Raw genomic sequence first — 17,879 nt, 5'->3', positions numbered from 1 at the left:
ATGGAAAACTATCTGATGAAACTATAGTCTAAAAAAAGTTTAAAAATTTAAAAACTGGAAATGTACATACATGTGAAATAGTTTCCCTAAGCCCCAATCGTTGTGCCAGAAGCCGACATATGTCGTACTTAAAAAAAAAATTATGTATCTATGGCGTTCAGCAAATGAGGTTTTATCTTAGTAGCATTGGCTTGTCTTGCTGCATATAATAACACAACCTGGCATGAGAGTTCAGCTTGGTAACGTTCACACCACAACAGCCAACTCTGGCTGCACTATTTTCCAGTTTTAGTAGAGTTGTCAGATTCCTTTGTGAAAGATCTCAATAACAATATTAACAAACGCTATGCAAGTGTAATTGTCTTCCCAAAAGCTATTGAATGCAGTTATGAATCATATACAGTTTCATTAAAAAACATGCCTGTTTCAATGCTTTGGTTGATACCAGAGTTCAGAGCATTATACACAAAAAAAACTTTCCCTGCCTCTCAGGAAACTATCAATTGCAGAAAACTTTGTTTAGATATGTGGAACTAGTCACAAGATAAAAGGGGTGTTACGCCTTACATGAATCACCCTCTATACATATTGAATGTCCTTTTTTTCATTTCAGACTCCAATTCTAAGCTCTGAAATTAACTTCTTCACGACAAAGTGTATCAACAATTCACAGAATTTAGCTGAAAAACAACATTTGATGCTGAACAGTGATAGACTCAAAAAAGTTATATACTTACTGACAGCTTGCAGTCTCGAGCCTGGACGCACAACAGGTTGGTCTGGGGGAGCCGGCTCACTTGGTGGTGGAGGTGGTCTGATCTGTGCCCGGCGTGTCTGTTGTGCATTTTGAGGTACTTTCTGTGCGGCTGATGACACAGGAAGAGGAAAAGGTGCACGTATGGGTGTAGCGGCTTGAGAAGGTGCTGGGGTAGGCGCAGGAGGCCGTGCCGGAGCTTGCCGCTTAGTTGCTGGTGTTGCTGATGCAGGCAGGGCTGGTGCAGGGTAATTAGGCGGTGGTTTTGTAGGCATTCTTGAAGGTAAATTTCGATGACCTTGTACCATCACCGAATGCCGTACATCTGGTTCTGCAATATACACAGCAAGAATCCAAATAGTTACTCAAAAAATGTATAACATAACCTACTTCAAGAGGTGACCACACGGCAAATTCATTTTGTAATTTTTTATGCTATGGCAGTGAAGATCAGAACTCAAATACCAGTGTCTGAAAACAATTCAATGCAGCTCTCAAAAATTCTCAAGTAAATTGACTTTGAGGTTTTCCATGGGCTGTAAAGTAAGGTAAGTCTTTCAACAGGTGGCCTGGCTTTGTGGTAGAATATTTGTCCGTTACGTGCCCCCCCCCCCCCCCCCCCCCCCGAGTTTCAATTACTGATCAGTGAAATTTTGCGGATACCTGTGTATGTTCTATGAACATTTCCATGAAGCATAAAATACGTAATGATGGAGGGGGACAACAGTAGCACTCGAGACTGGTAATCATTGGTACAAGTCTGATTTTGGTCATTATCCTTTTCGTCCACCCACCTATGCCCGTTCAAATACCTACATTATCTAAATATAAAAATCATAAAATATTGCTAATTAACATATACCTAAATGTCATTTTTACTACTTACATATTGCACACAAAATTATAGTTTTCAATGCAAATATACATTTACAATTACTGACCTTTCGTAAAAGACTGTTAACAATGATTTTTTCAGTTAAAAAACATTACAACTTAAATTTCTGTTTGTCTTTATATACTTTCACATCATGGGAATGCTGATAGAACATGTACCTTAAAAAATTTACACAGCTGGGAAACAAACCTAGACTGCCCCTATGGCAGGTAAGCATTCTACCATACATCCATGCAGTCCACTGAAAAAAATTACCTCGCTTTAGTGTGTTAAAGATGCTCAGAAAACTTCGAAGTTGATTTTCTCAAGAATTTTATAGAGTTGCATCAAAGTACTTTGGGATACTGATACTTGAGTTCTGAAATTCACATACCGCAAATAAAAAAAAAAATAGAGAAATCCAATTGCTGTGTGGTCTCCTTGTGAGTGTATCAAGCAGACAACCTCAAGGGATACAGCACAGATCAGACAGAGGAAATAATAAAACAACCAGCACTACAATTTGAGGCATCGCTACAAACAAGGTATGAACTATTATGTTAGACAAAATTTGCCACAAACAAGAAGCAAGTAACAAAGAAATTTAATATTTACACCAATATATAAGAATAGTTTATAGCCCATATGTCACAAGGTCACAATATATCAAGAAAACTGTCATCTCTATTTATCTATATGTATTAACATTTTATGAACTGCATTACAAGTACATATTAATCTTATCACTATCACTTTTCTTTTTAGTGAAAGACAACATCTGGCTATTTTACTCAATATCATAAACAGCAGTAACACCATGAAAAAGTACATCTCGTTATTTCATTTTCCAAGTGTCCCACTGGTATTTTGACATACAACCTCTATGTCCTAGTGGTATAATTACAGGTATGTGACATTTCAGAACATTATTCCAAGTGACAAACTTTTTACCTCTAAGTGCAAATTCAAGTGCCTCATGTGATAGTCACACAGCTACTCTTCCTTTTGATACAGCACAAAATAATTTTTACACAAATAATCAATGTTTAAAAAATTGATGTAACTGCATATATAAAAACTCTACTCATCATCCAGCAGCAGGAGAAACCTTATATGAAGGTTAAAAAAATATGCAAGATTTTTGAGAATGTGACTCCTTCTGGCAGAAGGGCTGAAAGGGTGGAAGAGGGATGAAGAAAAAGACTGTAGAGTTTAGGAGACAGGGAGAGTTCAGAAAAGTTGTCCAGAACACCAGGTCAAGAAAGACTTGCCAGATGGAATGAGAAGGAAATACTAATTGCTGTGGGCAGTACCAATTGAGATTTGAAAACCTGATATTGCACATTTCTCAATTTTAGTACAGTTTTTCTACTGCCACCACTTGGTAAGCACATTGTTTATCAATCTATTTACATTATAATTTTTGTACAAAGGAAATTTACACATGGTACATAAGGTCGTTGTTTTTGTTTCCTCCTTTCCCTTAGCACATCCTGTGCAACTTCTCTTCGAGTCACCTTCAGTTGTTACATGGTCCCCCACATTCATCACAGATTTGTACTAGCACTTGGGTATCCGGTAGTTCTCTTCCTTTTGACAATTAGTTTTTTCTTTCCAATGCAGTTATTTGCTATGCAAGTAGGAACAGAAAATTGATCAGTAGTATTTTCTTGGTGTAAGCTGTGAAATATAATCCAAGCATTCGCCACTGAAGTCATTGGGTGCTCAGAGAACACTTTTTCACCATAATGCTGTCTTCCTAAAAAAAGAACAGTAGCCTGATTTCTCATCAGATAAAGACATACCTGCCATAATATTATTATATGTGACAAAGCCATGAGGACAAAGGAGACCATGTTTGGTTTTGTCTTTCTGAGTGCACTGAACAACAATTGTGACCGATATGTGGCAATTATTCATAACAAGAATATCTTTAGTACCCATCCATCATGATGCTAAAGTCTCAGAACTATTTTCAGGAAATTCATATTCACTTTTCTGCAGTTTCAATTCATATTCACTTTTCTGCAGTTTCAATTCATATTCACTTTTCTGCAGTTTCATGCTAAATCACGGTATATTTCGCCAGGCACCATTGCGTGTTGTTACAACTTCAATCGGTAAACTATCCACGAGGTTGACTGTTTAAAAAATAAAAACCTGTCAAATACAACTGTGACATCTTTGTTCCTAACTGTTTCAATTGGCTATGTACAATTCTTTTCTCCCTTGTTGCCAATGAAATATTCCCTTCATTGTCCCTACCACCACAGACTTCCACATCTTATACATAATCCCTTTCCATGTCACAATATCCTCATAATTCTATTCTACATTTGTTCTTCTTCAGTATCAGTTATTGTTTTGGCAGAGCTACCTTTGATCTTAACCATCAGTTCAGAAACACTTTGGTATGTATTATCCTCTCTTGCTTTCTGAAATGACTGCTTGAGGCAAACAATATCTTCTTCTATATAAGTTTTTGATGCATAACTTGGTTTCTCTGATCAGGTGAACTACAAATTTTACAGGATAAGCTGGCATCCACTGTGCAAAATAGCATTTTTGATGGCCCTATTTCCCAAAGATGCATGATATGACCAATAATTTGAGAAATTTGGGACCTTGTATGACTCCATATGTTATAGATATAAGAGAACTATGAGGACTAAGTCCAAAAATGAGAAAGTCACTCTCTGAGTGTACAAAAGTTTTGTAAAGTACTGAATACTAAATAAAAATAACACTGAAAATATGGTAAGGGAAGATAAATTACTGGACTGGTCCTGTAAATCAACAGTTGGGATAACTATTGATGAATTCATCCCTCTGGTTCTAGACATTGTTCAAGTATACTAAATAGCACTGTCTAACCATCTATAAAAAAATCCAAGTGACAGTAAATGTAAACCATAAAATACAAAAATATGGTATACACTAAGACTGAATAAAATGAGAATACTGCTTGTTAAGCTAAAGACAGATCTATTAAAAATGAGGAAGTTATGAAAATAGACAAAAAACTCAAAATCAAACAAACACAAATTAAAATAGTCACGTGTGAAGCAAATTACAGATACATATTTAAATGAACAAGTAGTTGTAAAGTAGCATGGAATGTGAAATAAAACAACACACAAAGATGATACTGTTCTCATAGATTCTAATGGAGCTTGGGAATTCTGAAATGGAGGACTATTTTGTAATTAATAACTTTGTCTTAAAGAGCATAGGTAATGAAACTCAACATTAGTTACTAATTAAAAAAAAAAAAAGAACACAAAGAAAGACAACTGAAGAGAGACAAAACACTTGGGGCGGGCACCTATCAGTAAGGAAGGATAGGTACAAAAAAGACGTAAGTACAAAGAAAGTTACAGAGAGGCTTATGTAAGAAAAATCCATTGAGAATCATGACCTAGTAAAGCCAAAACGCCAACAAAAAATCTCCCACTAAAAATTAGATTAACAGAAACAAAGCATCCAACTTTATTTAAACATACAGAGTCTCCTTGAACACTGAATAACATCCCGTATAAAGTTAACTGTGACTTGCCATTATTTATGAAACAACTGTAAGGACACATTTGACACGAGTTAATTATATTAAGAGCAACATAACACATTCTGTTTAGCAGTAGGGATATAATGTAAACTACCAGGCTCCACGTTCAACCAAATATATGTGATAAAACATACTTACTTGTGTTACTTGGTAAACCATGACCTATGAGCACTGTAAGTGTCTTTCCTGAAGGTTTTAGTACTGCCATGTCACCTACAGCTGCTGACACAAATTTCACCTGTCGAACACCGCCTCCACCCCATCCTTCCTTCTTCACTTTAAATTCGAGGCTGCAACATCATAAAGTAACAAATTCTTTATAGAATATCAGTTGTTCAACATTAAGTCAAAAGATATGAACTGTTAAATATTTATTAGTGAATTGTCAGAAACCAACAAGAAACATCTTCATAAGTCTTGGATAAAGATTCCTTCATCACCATGGAAGCATGCACAGGAGAAAAACGCTGAAATGTGGTACAGATATGACTTGGCAAATTTACCTTAATGACAGCACAGAAGGTACAGGTATGGGGAGAAAAAGAGCACCCAGTAAAATACTTACATATCCAGTATGAAAGCTGTTTACAATCTCATATACCAAACAAACAGTAAGTGAATTTTTTGCACCCGTGATTTCAGTTTTGTCCTTTTTCTTAGAGTAGTAGTTTTTATACATGCAAAAAAATAATACAAGAGAATGCCGAAAAGTAATACCTCCAAATTTGATGTGTGAAAACTCTTATAGCTTTTTACATAAAATAAATTCTACCCCTATTCTGCAACTCTTTTCTTCATGTCTTCATATTTATTTTTCAATATAGTTACCCTGGTACTAAACACATTTCTCCCAATGAGAGACCAGTTTTTGATACCTTCACTGTAGAATGTTTGACCTTGTTGGCAGATACTGAAGTCCTCAAAGGTATGCTTTAAGTTCTGGAAACAGATGAAAATCAGATGAGGCCACATGATAGAGGATGATTTATGACAGTGAACCCAAGACACAGAATTGTTGCAGATGTTCCATTCCCCCTGTGTGGTCTGGCTTTGTGATGCTGAAGGAGAAAGTGCTCAATGTGTGGAGAACCCTTTCAGTGGTTAGAAACTCAATTACAGCATGCTGTTTCTCATGCTCTGACATAGTTATGATACACACCATTATGTTACATGCTACATTTTAGAAACCTCTAGTGGCAGAGGATTTCAACTTGCATCTGCAAAGCAGCAGGAAAGTCAAATGAGTAATATGAATGACAAGTAATACCTCAACTGATGAGAACAGGACAAAAAATTCAGAGGTGTTACTTCTCAATATGTCCTTGTACATGGTAACTTCCCTCTTCCTGATGAAACACTGGATGTTCAAAATGTTCCATATATTTCATAAATATCTTATAAATTTCAATATTTTTCTACATTCTGAAAATAATAATTAAAATGCCAGTTACTTACAGATTTGAAAATTTTATGTGCAAGTTTCGTGCTAAATGGGCTTGAAACTTTTTGTTCAAAGTAGTTAAAAATTCAGTTTTGAACACCATTTCCAAAAAGCTGTCATACTCCTCTTTCATATGAATAATTATAAAATCATCCTGCCAAAGAAAAAAATAAATATTTCAAAAGGTATATTTAGTGGTTAAAAAATGACTGTACAACTGAAATACTACAGAAATGGAAATAAACTACATTGAAATACATTACCTGAAAAGTACTAAGTGAAACATGACTTATATTTTCCAAGTTGAGCTTCCGTTTGATAATTTCAACATATTTTCCTTTGTTTGGACCCTTTTTCACTTGCTCTCTTCCAATAAGAAATAATGAATGTGATGTCAGTACCAGATCACGACGTACCGGCTACATTTAAAAAAAAAAAAAAAAAAAAAAAAGAGACATATATAAGCAAATAACACATCATAAGCCAATGTTGCACGAGTTACTGAGAATGAAGAAAATATATTAGTTAGCTTATAAAGACAGACCTTAAACCTCCTGTCATATTTCTTAACCACTTCAGCGAATGCCGCTTTTTCTCTACGACCAACAAGATTCTGTAGAGAAGGTCGTAGGTCCAATCCAATATAATCACCCACAAAATTCCTATTCAGTGAATAACGTCTCCTTTCCTTCTTTCCAAAAACTAATTCTAAAAATAAAATAATATCAATTAGATGTGCAGACTATTCGGTTTTATTAGAAATTGTGTGCTACAGTAATGAAAAGATGTAGTTTCACTATCATTCAGCTTACTGACCTGCAGCTTCATTTTTCTGTTTCTCATTCTGTCTACGGGCAAAATATTTCTTAAATGCCTTCTGGATAACCCTTGCATACTGATTGTACCTTCTCTCTCTAAGTTCTTCCAGCATAAATAGCTACAAAAAAAGAAAGATCAACAACTTAAAACCGCTTTAAACATTCAGTAATTATTACTTACCAGAACTAACATCTGTAAAGTGTAACAAATATCTGCAAATGAATCCATTTTTATTTTATTTTTATTACCATCTATACCAAATGGATACCTCCAACCTTGAGTTCTAAATATAGTCCCCCTCTCCTCTGATATACATAAATTTCCTCCTAATATTCCCTTAATATTTGTTATTATATCATCTTTGTTTGTTTCTTCAGCACACATTATGCAGTCACATCTGATTTTGTTGTTTATACATATATTTAGGAACGCAGTATTATTTCAAAAAATAAAAATGAGAATATATGCAAAAAAACTGATAAAAGGTCAGATATAAAGATGGAGACACATCTACAAAGGATGACCAAGACAACTAGGAATATTATAAAGAGACAATGTTAAAATAGCCTTATTTGCATGAAAAAATATTCTGTGGGACAGTCAAGAGAAATGTCATGTGGGGGTGAAGGGGGGAGAGAGATGGAGGAGGTCTCAATTGTGGAACCACTGTAAGCTATAGCAGATCAGTATCAAAAATTTAGATAAGTCCAATCTAAAGCAGAACTGAAAAAGAGTGAAATTTATCTGTTAAATGACACTCTAATGCTACAATAAATCAGCATCAGTGTATTGTAAAAACTTGTGGTGCCTTCGGACAAGTAACAGCTGAAAATGGAATGTTTTCCAGGTATCTTTACGAGGAAGATCATTTGTTACTAACAGTGAGAAAGTAACACGCTGACCAAATTGTAAGAAGCATAATTTTCAAGAGCTGCAACTGTGAACACCAAAGTGTATTCTGCTGCAACGTCAGTTTCGACATAAGAAAGCAGTATACGACAGTAATGACAATTTTTCACAATAGTTTTTTTTCTGACAGCTGAAGGAAGTCAGAAAATTCAGTAATAAGCTGTATATTAATGATTATTAGTCAGTGGTACATCAAGTAACAGGCCATAGCCATAGCCATAGCATAAAAAAGTACTTAAGTGTGTTTGCAAAAGTGAGCACCTTAACCAATTACAAGCTGAATTCCAGAAGACCATATGGGCAGAGACAAGTTTTAATGATTCACAACACCATATAAATATACATATTAAACTATGATACAGGTTCAAAAACAAAAGATTAATTGCTCCTAGAGAAATCGTTAGAAGCATCATTTAATACCATGTAATTCCGCCCCTGAACTTGATTTGATACCTGCCTGGATCCAGTTAGGAAGTGAGTCCACAAGGTTGCGCAGGTACGTTGCGTAGAGGTTAAGCCACTCACTGAGGCTTTGGTCATGCAGTTCCACCAAATTGTGGGGATGCTGATGTCGGCATTTTATCTGCTGTTCCAACCTGTCCCACAGATTTTCTATAGGTTCAAGTCAGGTGATGCAGGCCAATAGAGATGTAATAGGGTGGGAAAGCATTCAGAAAATCAGCCTGATGAACTTTGTTGTTGTGATCTTCATGTGCCTGTGTGAGCATCTGCCTTTTGTGAGGTGACCAACTTGAAATGTTCATTGCATCCAGTTCCTGTTGCAATGTTCTCTCACTAAGACATTGGGGCAAAACTTGATTCACTGCCTGCAGTAATTCCTGTCAGATTTGGAAGCAATTTTAATTCAAAAGCCAAAGGGAAAATTTCTCTAGTTTCTCTCAGTCAGGCTCTTTTTCCGACCACAATTAGGTCAGTATTTGTTTTGAAGTTGTGTGGGGCTATTCTTTTTTCTACTGAAAGGTTGGTGTTCTGAGGAAGAGACCTGGGAAAGGATGGTGAGGCTAAGTTGGAGGTAAGGAATTCCTGGAAAGTGACCATCAGGTGGTTAGCTGGGAGAGGGGGAGGATCACGATTGGATGGTGATATGAACTGGAAGAGACAGGGGTCCAGTGTTGATATTAGTGTGGTTTTGGTTGGAGGGATTGGAGGCAAAGAAGTGCTTCCATTGCAGCAAGCAGGAGAACAAGGGTAGATCTTTGACTCGTCCAACAAGATTAAATTTAGGTGTAGGGTTAAAAGTGAGGCCTTTGGATAGGACTGAAACTTCTGTAGAGCCAAGGGTTTTGGTGGAAAGGTTAACAACACTGTTAGTTCTGATTTGGTGGAGAGTTGGTAGGGAGTTTTGAGGGATGTGTTAAGCTGAAAAGGTCAGCTAGCCAGGGTTTATTTGTTATGAGGGGTGTATGAGGAGGAACACCATGGGTATGATAGAGGTTGGGTAGTGGTGCCCCAAGGTGGCAGCAGTTTGGATAACACATAGAGGTGGTGTCAGGAATGCTCCTCCAGGTGCTGGAGAGCAAGGGATTCAATTTCAGAGACATCGTGTATGGAGTAGGGACTGCACAGTAATAGTACCTTGCAGAGGGGGCAAAGGTGGTTCTGGGATGCCTGTTACATGGAGAGGTGTTTCTGCACTACCAGGTTAGTGAGGGCCATGGATTTGCGGAATCTGGAAACGGGTAGGTCAATGAAAAAGGAGGTGTGGAATCCAGAGAAAGGAATCTTTATGCTTAGGCCTTTTGGGGGTTAGGGGGGATTCCATGGTTTAAGCATCAGTTGAGTAACAGGATGTGGGACTAGGTTTTAGCCAGGGAGAAGGATGCTTTTCTTAACTGGTGCAGAAAGATGAAGACAGGGTCCACTGTGGCAGGAATGTTGTAAAGTAAATGGTAATGATGCAGAAATGGGCAAAACAGTTGATGTTTGTGAGAAGAGCTGGACAAGTGAAAAGATGCGTAAAAATGTGTAAAAAATTTGCAAGGCATGCAAAAACACACACAGCTATGCAAAAATATGCACATATATGCAAAAATATGCACAGATATGTAAAATTACAGGTGCAGCATCAGGAGGTTATGGGGTAGGGAGGTCGGGGAAAAAAGGAGCACAAAGGAGTAGAATGGGGAAAGACAGGAGGATGCATTGGCAGAGGGTGATAAATAAACAGAGTGGGAGATCGGAGTGGGGAGAGGGCAATACGAAGGGGGAGGGAGGGCTTTAGGTCGAGGGGGGGGGGGGGGCAGTATGTTACCATGGGTTGAGGTCGGGATACTTATAGCAGCAGAGAATGTGTTGTACGAAATATTTCCCATCTGTACAGTCCACAAAAGCTAGTGGTGAAGGGAAGGATCGAGATGGCTTGGGAAGTGAAGCAGCTACTGACATCAAGTGTGTTATGTTCAGTTGCATATTGTGCCACAGGATGATCCAAGTTGCTCTTGGCCACAGTTTGGCGGTGTCTGTTCATCCTGACAGACAGCCAGTTGACAGTCATACCAATATAAAAAGCTGTGCAATGATCACAGCAGAGCTGGTAAATGCTATGGGTGCTCTTTCACAGGTGACTCGGCTGTAGCAATCTGTCTTTCCCTACATTGTTGATATTCTTACCTGGAGTCCTCATTGCTTGATAAGTGACAATCCTATAGTTTCTAATAAAGCAGACAAACATAATAAAGTAAAGTTGTTCTCAACCCAAAGGTTGGTTCTTTACTGTGAACGGCCCTACTTTGGAAAGAGCAATGTCCTCGTATCCCTCAGGTAAGTTAACTGACCTGCCCAGACAGTTTTAACAGAACTAACTGTTTGATATGTAATCTGTACTATGGGGAATTTTGGCCTTTTCAGATTTAAAGAAAGAGAGAGAGAGAGAGAGAGAGAGAGAGAGAGAGAGAGAGAGAGAGAGACTGCAATAAGTGAGACACAAAATCCTAGGACCAACTGAGAATCAAACTGTTAACATTATGTTTTGCAATATGGCCCTTACTCTCTCAGCAATCAAAACAAACAACTGTCACCTAATCACACTTATTATTGAGAAAATAAATAGTTTCTGACTGAAGAATGAAATTTCCACTCTGCAGCAGAGTGTGAGCTGATATGAAACTTCCTTGCAGATTAAAATTGTGTGCTGGATTGTGACTAGAACTTGGGACCTTTGTCTTTCACAGGCCAGTGCTCTGCCATCTGAGCTAGCCAAGCACAACTCATGGCCCGTCCTCACAGCTTTAATTCAACCAGTACCTTGTCTCCTACCTCAGTTTTGTAGTGTGTGTGGCCAGGATTTTCCAATTGTGCATGGTGGAAGAGACGACTGCCACAAACACATGGGTAACAAAATTCATTCAGAGACAGTTAAGCTGAGGGACAGAAACAAGAATTTAACAATTTTACTAAATCTCAGAAGATGAAAGTTTGGTGACAAATGCACAGTTGCTATTTATGACATTCTTTGTTGAGCACAAATTGCCTTAACATGTAGTGACCATGCAGGATGTTTGTTCAAGAAAGTGTTTCCCAGTTCAAAAATAGCCCCCATGTACAATTGTGTGAGAACAAAAACGGAAGCACTAGTTAAAAAGTGTGGCTTCTACAATTGAGGGAAAGGTAACAAAGTTAATGAAGTCCCAGCCCTTTTGTACTGGCAACAGATGACAGTAGTTGTGTCACTTTACAATGGTGAAACTATGAAGATTTTACTCAGTTGGAGAATCTAATGACAGTACATGCAAAGCCACCGAGGACACAGATGAATAGCGCAACTGCAGGGACAGTTGGGAATGTGGGTCTCACGGGAAGCATGCAAGGGATAAGTCCCTGCAGTTACGCTATTCATGTATGTCCTGTTCCACTTGCAGTGCAAAACAATAACCTGTTCCTGAATTGGAATTCTCCTTCAAGGCAGTGCTGGATCTTCTCTCTGTTCAGCAGCAATGTCACATATGGCAGTGATGACTGAGATTTCATCCAAGCTGCTGTGTTCTGCTGTTAGTGTCCCTGTGTTAAAGTTGATTTTGTATACCACTATGACACTACTACTACTGAAGTCTCAGTGCACATCTTGCCACTTGATCAGGTGGACCCTTCAAGCTAGCCAACCAGCATTGAGAGTGTTATCTGCCACAATGGTGAATAATTTGCAAAATCAATATGGCTGGAACTTGTTGAAGGCCCAAATAACTGCAAGGCAATTTTTCTCAGGTGTAGAGTAGTTCATCTCAAAATTGGAGAACACTATGGAGGCATAAGCATTCACCTTTTCAACACCTTGCTGAATTTCTATTAGAACTGCACCTATCCCATAACCTCTAACATTAGTGCGAAGTTGTGTCATGGCATTCAGTGATGTGGTTGGAGATGATGTTACTGCCTTAGTCCCTCCTTAGGGCCTCTTTGTTGCACCTTATGCCAGGGAAATGTGGTATCTCCCTGCAGTAGTTCTTGTAAGGGACATGCCTTGGTATAGAAGTCCTTTACAAATTTCCAGCAGTACTAGAAAGTGGAGAACTGGTGGACTGTTCATGAAGATACAGAAAATGGAGAGGACCGGTAAGATTAAAAATAGCATCCAAGCAGGTGATGAGAGATTCAAAACCAAAACAGATTGTGTATGTTTCAGCAATAACAATTATTTAAGGTAAACAAGAGTGCATACGTAATTTATAACAGTCAAGCTCATTGTTTTTTGAGCACCACTCATGACTCTGTAAAGTGAATTATGTATACACCATAACCTTAAGTGCCCACTCTCCTGATTTACCATTATTATAAAATAATACAAAAATCAGTTCTAGTTTACAGGTTCAAAACAGTTCATGGTATCATCACTTACTGATTCAGGAGCTTTGATGAAAACTTTACTAATACCCAGCTGATATTGGTTTCTCTCCATGTTGACACTCCTCATGATTACCTCAACACCCTGTTTCTCATCACCTTTCCAATGTGGCCATGTTTCTTTGGTCAATATTGCATACCTAAAAGCAGAAAATTTCACAGATTTGAAGGAGATAAACAAAATGAGCATGTATGCATGAACTAACTATAGACATTAGAATTCCTTATTGATATTTGTGATGCCACATCCTTAAGGGGTAGTGATACACAACATGAAATCAAGCACAATGTATATTTAAGCAGGAGAAGCAACTGAAATCAATTATTAATTACAAAAAATTATCTGTTACTAAGAAACAAAAATTGTATATTAAATTTATGTATTTCCTGGAAGTGACAGAGATCACAACAATGTAATAATGTTCTTCAGATACAGCAGTGTTTTTCTACCTGATTTTTCTTATTAAATAATTAATAATAATAAAATATATTAAAAACAAAGATTCCAAGACTTACCAAGCGGGAAAGCGCCGGCAGACAGGCACATGAACAAAACACACACACAGAATTACGAGCTTTCGCAACTGGCAGTTGCTTCGTCAGGAAAGAGGGAGGGAGAGGGAAAAATGAAAGGATGTGGGTTTTAAGGGAGAGGGTAAGGAGTCATTCCAATCCCGGGAGCGGAAAGACTTCCCTTAGGGGAAAAAAGGACAGGTGTACACTCGCACACATACACACACACATATCCATCCGCACATACACAGACACAAGCAGACATATTTAAAGGCAAAGAGTTAAGGGCAGAGATGTCAGTCGAGGCGGAAGTACAGAGGCAAAGAAGTTGTTGAAAGACAGTTGAGGTATGAGCGGCGGCAACTTGAAATTAGCGGAGGTTGAGGCCTGGCGGATATCGAGAAGAGAGGATATACTGAAGGGCGAGTTCCCATCTCCGGAGTTCGGATAGGTTGGTGTTGGTGGGAAGTATCCAGATAACTCGGACGGTGTAACACTGTGCCAAGATGTGCTGGCCGTGCATCAAGGCATGTTTAGCCACAGGGTGATCCTCATTACCAACAAACACTGTCTGCCTGTGTCCATTCATGCGAATGGACAGTTTGTTGCTGGTCATTCCCACATAGAAAGCATCACAGTGCAGGCAGGTCAGTTGGTAAATCACGTGGGTGCTTTCACATGTAGCTCTCCCTTTGATCGTGTACACCTTCCGGGTTACAGGACTGGAGTAGGTGGTGGTGGGAGGGTGCATAGGACAGGTTTTACACCGGGGGCGGTTGCAAGGGTAGGAGCCAGAGGGTAGGGGAGGTGGTTTGGGGATTTCATAGGGATGAACCAAGAGGTTACGAAGGTTAGGTGGACGGCGGAAAGACACTCTTGGTGGAGTGGGGAGGATTTCATGAAGGATGGATCTCATTTCGGGGCAGGATTTTAGGAAGTCGTATCCCTGCTGGAGAGCCACATTCAAGGTCTGATCCAGTCCCGGGAAGTATTCTGTTACAAGTGGGGCACTTTTGGGGTTCTTCTGTGAGAGGTTCTGGGTTTGAGGGGATGAGGAAGTGGCTCTGGTTATCTGCTTCTGTACCAGGTTGGGAGGGTAGTTGCGGGATGCGAAAGCTGTTTTCAGGTTGTTGGTGTAATGGTCGAGGGATTCAGGACTGGAGCAGATTCGTTTGCCACGAAGGCCTAGGCTGTAGGGAAGGGACCGTTTGATATGGAATGGGTGGCAGCTGTCATAATGGAGGTACTGTTGCTTGTTGGTGGGTTTGATGTGGACGGATGTGTGCAGCTGGCCATTGGACAGATGGAGGTCAACATCTAGGAAAGTGGCATGGGATTTGGAGTAGGACCAGGTGAATCTGATGGAACCAAAGGAGTTGAGGTACATAGCATCCTCCTACAGGCCAACCGCAAATTAGAACAACATGCCACCCTCCACCTCAAAAAACTATCCAATCTCCTGGTTTCCCACCTCCGGAAAGGCAACTCACTCACCCTCCACAACCTTTCCAACAAACCTCAACCTCCTCTCATTGCACACAGACCCAGTCTCTCCCATCTACTCAATCTCCCACTTCCAGCTCCACTCCCCCCAACACCTCAAAATTCTAGTCAACACAATCTGGAACCACAACACCCCAATTCAGTAGTTAACCTTTCCTCCAAACCCCTCTCCCAATCCGAAACCTCTGTCCTATCCAAAGGCCTCACCTTCAGCCCCACTCCCAGGTTCAACCAAACTGCCCTTGTCAAGGATTTACTGTCCTACACTCGTATTCTCTGCTGGAAATATCACTTTGCCACGAAGAAAAACAATCCTGATCCCACTCCTAATGATCCAACTCCCCAAGACACTATCCAAATTGAACCCTGCCTGCAACAGTTCCGTCCTCCATCACAGCGGGACCCACCTCCTCTTCCTCAAAATCACCCTCTCCAAACCTTCCAGGAATTTCTCACTTCCAACCTTGCCTCTCAATCTTTCTTGAAAAACTTAATCCTACTCCCAACATCACCACAGCCGAATCCCAGGCTATCCGTGATCTGAAAGCTGACCGATCCATCATCATTCTTCCGGCTGACAAGGGTTCCACGACTGTGGTACTTGATCGTCGGGAGTATGTAGCTGAGGGACTGCGTCAGCTTTCAGACAACTCTACATACAAAGTTTGCCGAAGTAATCCCATTCCTGATGTCCAGGCGGAGCTTCAAGGAATCCTCAGAACTTTAGGCCCCCTACAAAACCTTTCACCTGACTCCATCAAACTCCTCACCCCACCGTCACCTCGCACTCCTACCTTCTACCTACTTCCTAAAATTCACAAACCCAAACATCCTGGCCGCCCCATTGTAGCTGGTTACCAAGCCCCCACAGAACGTATCTCTGCCTACGTAGATCAACACCTTCAACCCATTACATGCAGTCTCCCATCCTTCATCAAAGACACCAACCACTTTCTCGAACGCCTGGAATCCGTACCCAGTCTGTTACCCCCAGAAACCATCCTGGTAACCATTGATGCCACTTCCCTATACACAAATATCCCGCATGTCCAGGGCCTCGCTGCAATGGAGCACTTCCTTTCACGCCGATCACCTGCCACCCTACCTAAAACCTCTTTCCTCGTCACCTTAGCCAGCTTCATCCTGACCCACAACTTCTTCACTTTTGAAGGCCAGACATACCAACAATTAAAGGGAACAGCCATGGGTACCAGGATGGCCCCCTCGTATGCCAACCTATTTATGGGTCGCTTAGAGGAAGCCTTCTTGGTTACCCAAGCCTGCCAACCCAAAGTTTGGTACAGATTTATTGATGACATCTTCATGATCTGGACTCACAGTGAAGAACAACTCCAGAATTTCCTCTCCAACCTCAACTCCTTTGGTTCCATCAGATTCACCTGGTCCTACTCCAAATCCCATGCCACTTTCCTAGATGTTGACCTCCATCTGTCCAATGGCCAGCTGCACACATCCGTCCACATCAAACCCACCAACAAGCAACAGTACCTCCATTATGACAGCTGCCACCCATTCCATATCAAACGGTCCCTTCCCTACAGCCTAGGCCTTCGTGGCAAACGAATCTGCTCCAGTCCTGAATCCCTCGACCATTACACCAACAACCTGAAAACAGCTTTCGCATCCCGCAACTACCCTCCCAACCTGGTACAGAAGCAGATAACCAGAGCCACTTCCTCATCCCCTCAAACCCAGAACCTCTCACAGAAGAACCCCAAAAGTGCCCCACTTGTAACAGAATACTTCCCGGGACTGGATCAGACCTTGAATGTGGCTCTCCAGCAGGGATACGACTTCCTAAAATCCTGCCCCGAAATGAGATCCATCCTTCATGAAATCCTCCCCACTCCACCAAGAGTGTCTTTCCGCCGTCCACCTAACCTTCGTAACCTCTTGGTTCATCCCTATGAAATCCCCAAACCACCTCCCCTACCCTCTGGCTCCTACCCTTGCAACCGCCCCCGGTGTAAAACCTGTCCTATGCACCCTCCCACCACCACCTACTCCAGTCCTGTAACCCGGAAGGTGTACACGATCAAAGGGAGAGCTACATGTGAAAGCACCCACGTGATTTACCAACTGACCTGCCTGCACTGTGATGCTTTCTATGTGGGAATGACCAGCAACAAACTGTCCATTCGCATGAATGGACACAGGCAGACAGTGTTTGTTGGTAATGAGGATCACCCTGTGGCTAAACATGCCTTGATGCACGGCCAGCACATCTTGGCACAGTGTTACACCGTCCGAGTTATCTGGATACTTCCCACGAACACCAACCTATCCGAACTCCGGAGATGGGAACTCGCCCTTCAGTATATCCTCTCTTCTCGATATCCGCCAGGCCTCAACCTCCGCTAATTTCAAGTTGCCGCCGCTCATACCTCAACTGTCTTTCAACAACTTCTTTGCCTCTGTACTTCCGCCTCGACTGACATCTCTGCCCTTAACTCTTTGCCTTTAAATATGTCTGCTTGTGTCTGTGTATGTGTGGATGGATATGTGTGTGTGTATGTGTGCGAGTGTACACCTGTCCTTTTTTTCCCCTAAGGGAAGTCTTTCCGCTCCCGGGATTGGAATGACTCCTTACCCTCTCCCTTAAAACCCACATCCTTTCATTTTT

The 17,879-nt window shown here is 40.5% G+C and overlaps 1 protein-coding gene across 1 annotated transcript in view; it reads right to left on the bottom strand.

Moving 5' to 3' along the window:
* LOC126271956 (unconventional myosin-Ie-like) overlaps positions 1-17,879 on the bottom strand; it is a 379,140-nt gene that overhangs the window by 47,097 nt on the left and 314,164 nt on the right. Inside the window, exons 15-21 of the mRNA XM_049974395.1 lie at positions 13,215-13,359; positions 7,451-7,571; positions 7,179-7,342; positions 6,898-7,053; positions 6,649-6,788; positions 5,332-5,483; positions 738-1,085 (exon numbers count right to left, since the gene is read on the bottom strand). Coding sequence (XP_049830352.1) covers positions 738-1,085; positions 5,332-5,483; positions 6,649-6,788; positions 6,898-7,053; positions 7,179-7,342; positions 7,451-7,571; positions 13,215-13,359 — 1,226 coding nt within the window. The remainder of the gene's footprint in view (positions 1-737; positions 1,086-5,331; positions 5,484-6,648; positions 6,789-6,897; positions 7,054-7,178; positions 7,343-7,450; positions 7,572-13,214; positions 13,360-17,879) is intronic.

This window comes from Schistocerca gregaria, chromosome 5 (genome assembly GCF_023897955.1).
Source record: "Schistocerca gregaria isolate iqSchGreg1 chromosome 5, iqSchGreg1.2, whole genome shotgun sequence".
In the NCBI taxonomy this organism is placed as follows: Eukaryota; Metazoa; Arthropoda; class Insecta; order Orthoptera; family Acrididae; genus Schistocerca; species Schistocerca gregaria.
This window is presented reverse-complemented; position numbering and strand designations above follow the sequence as displayed.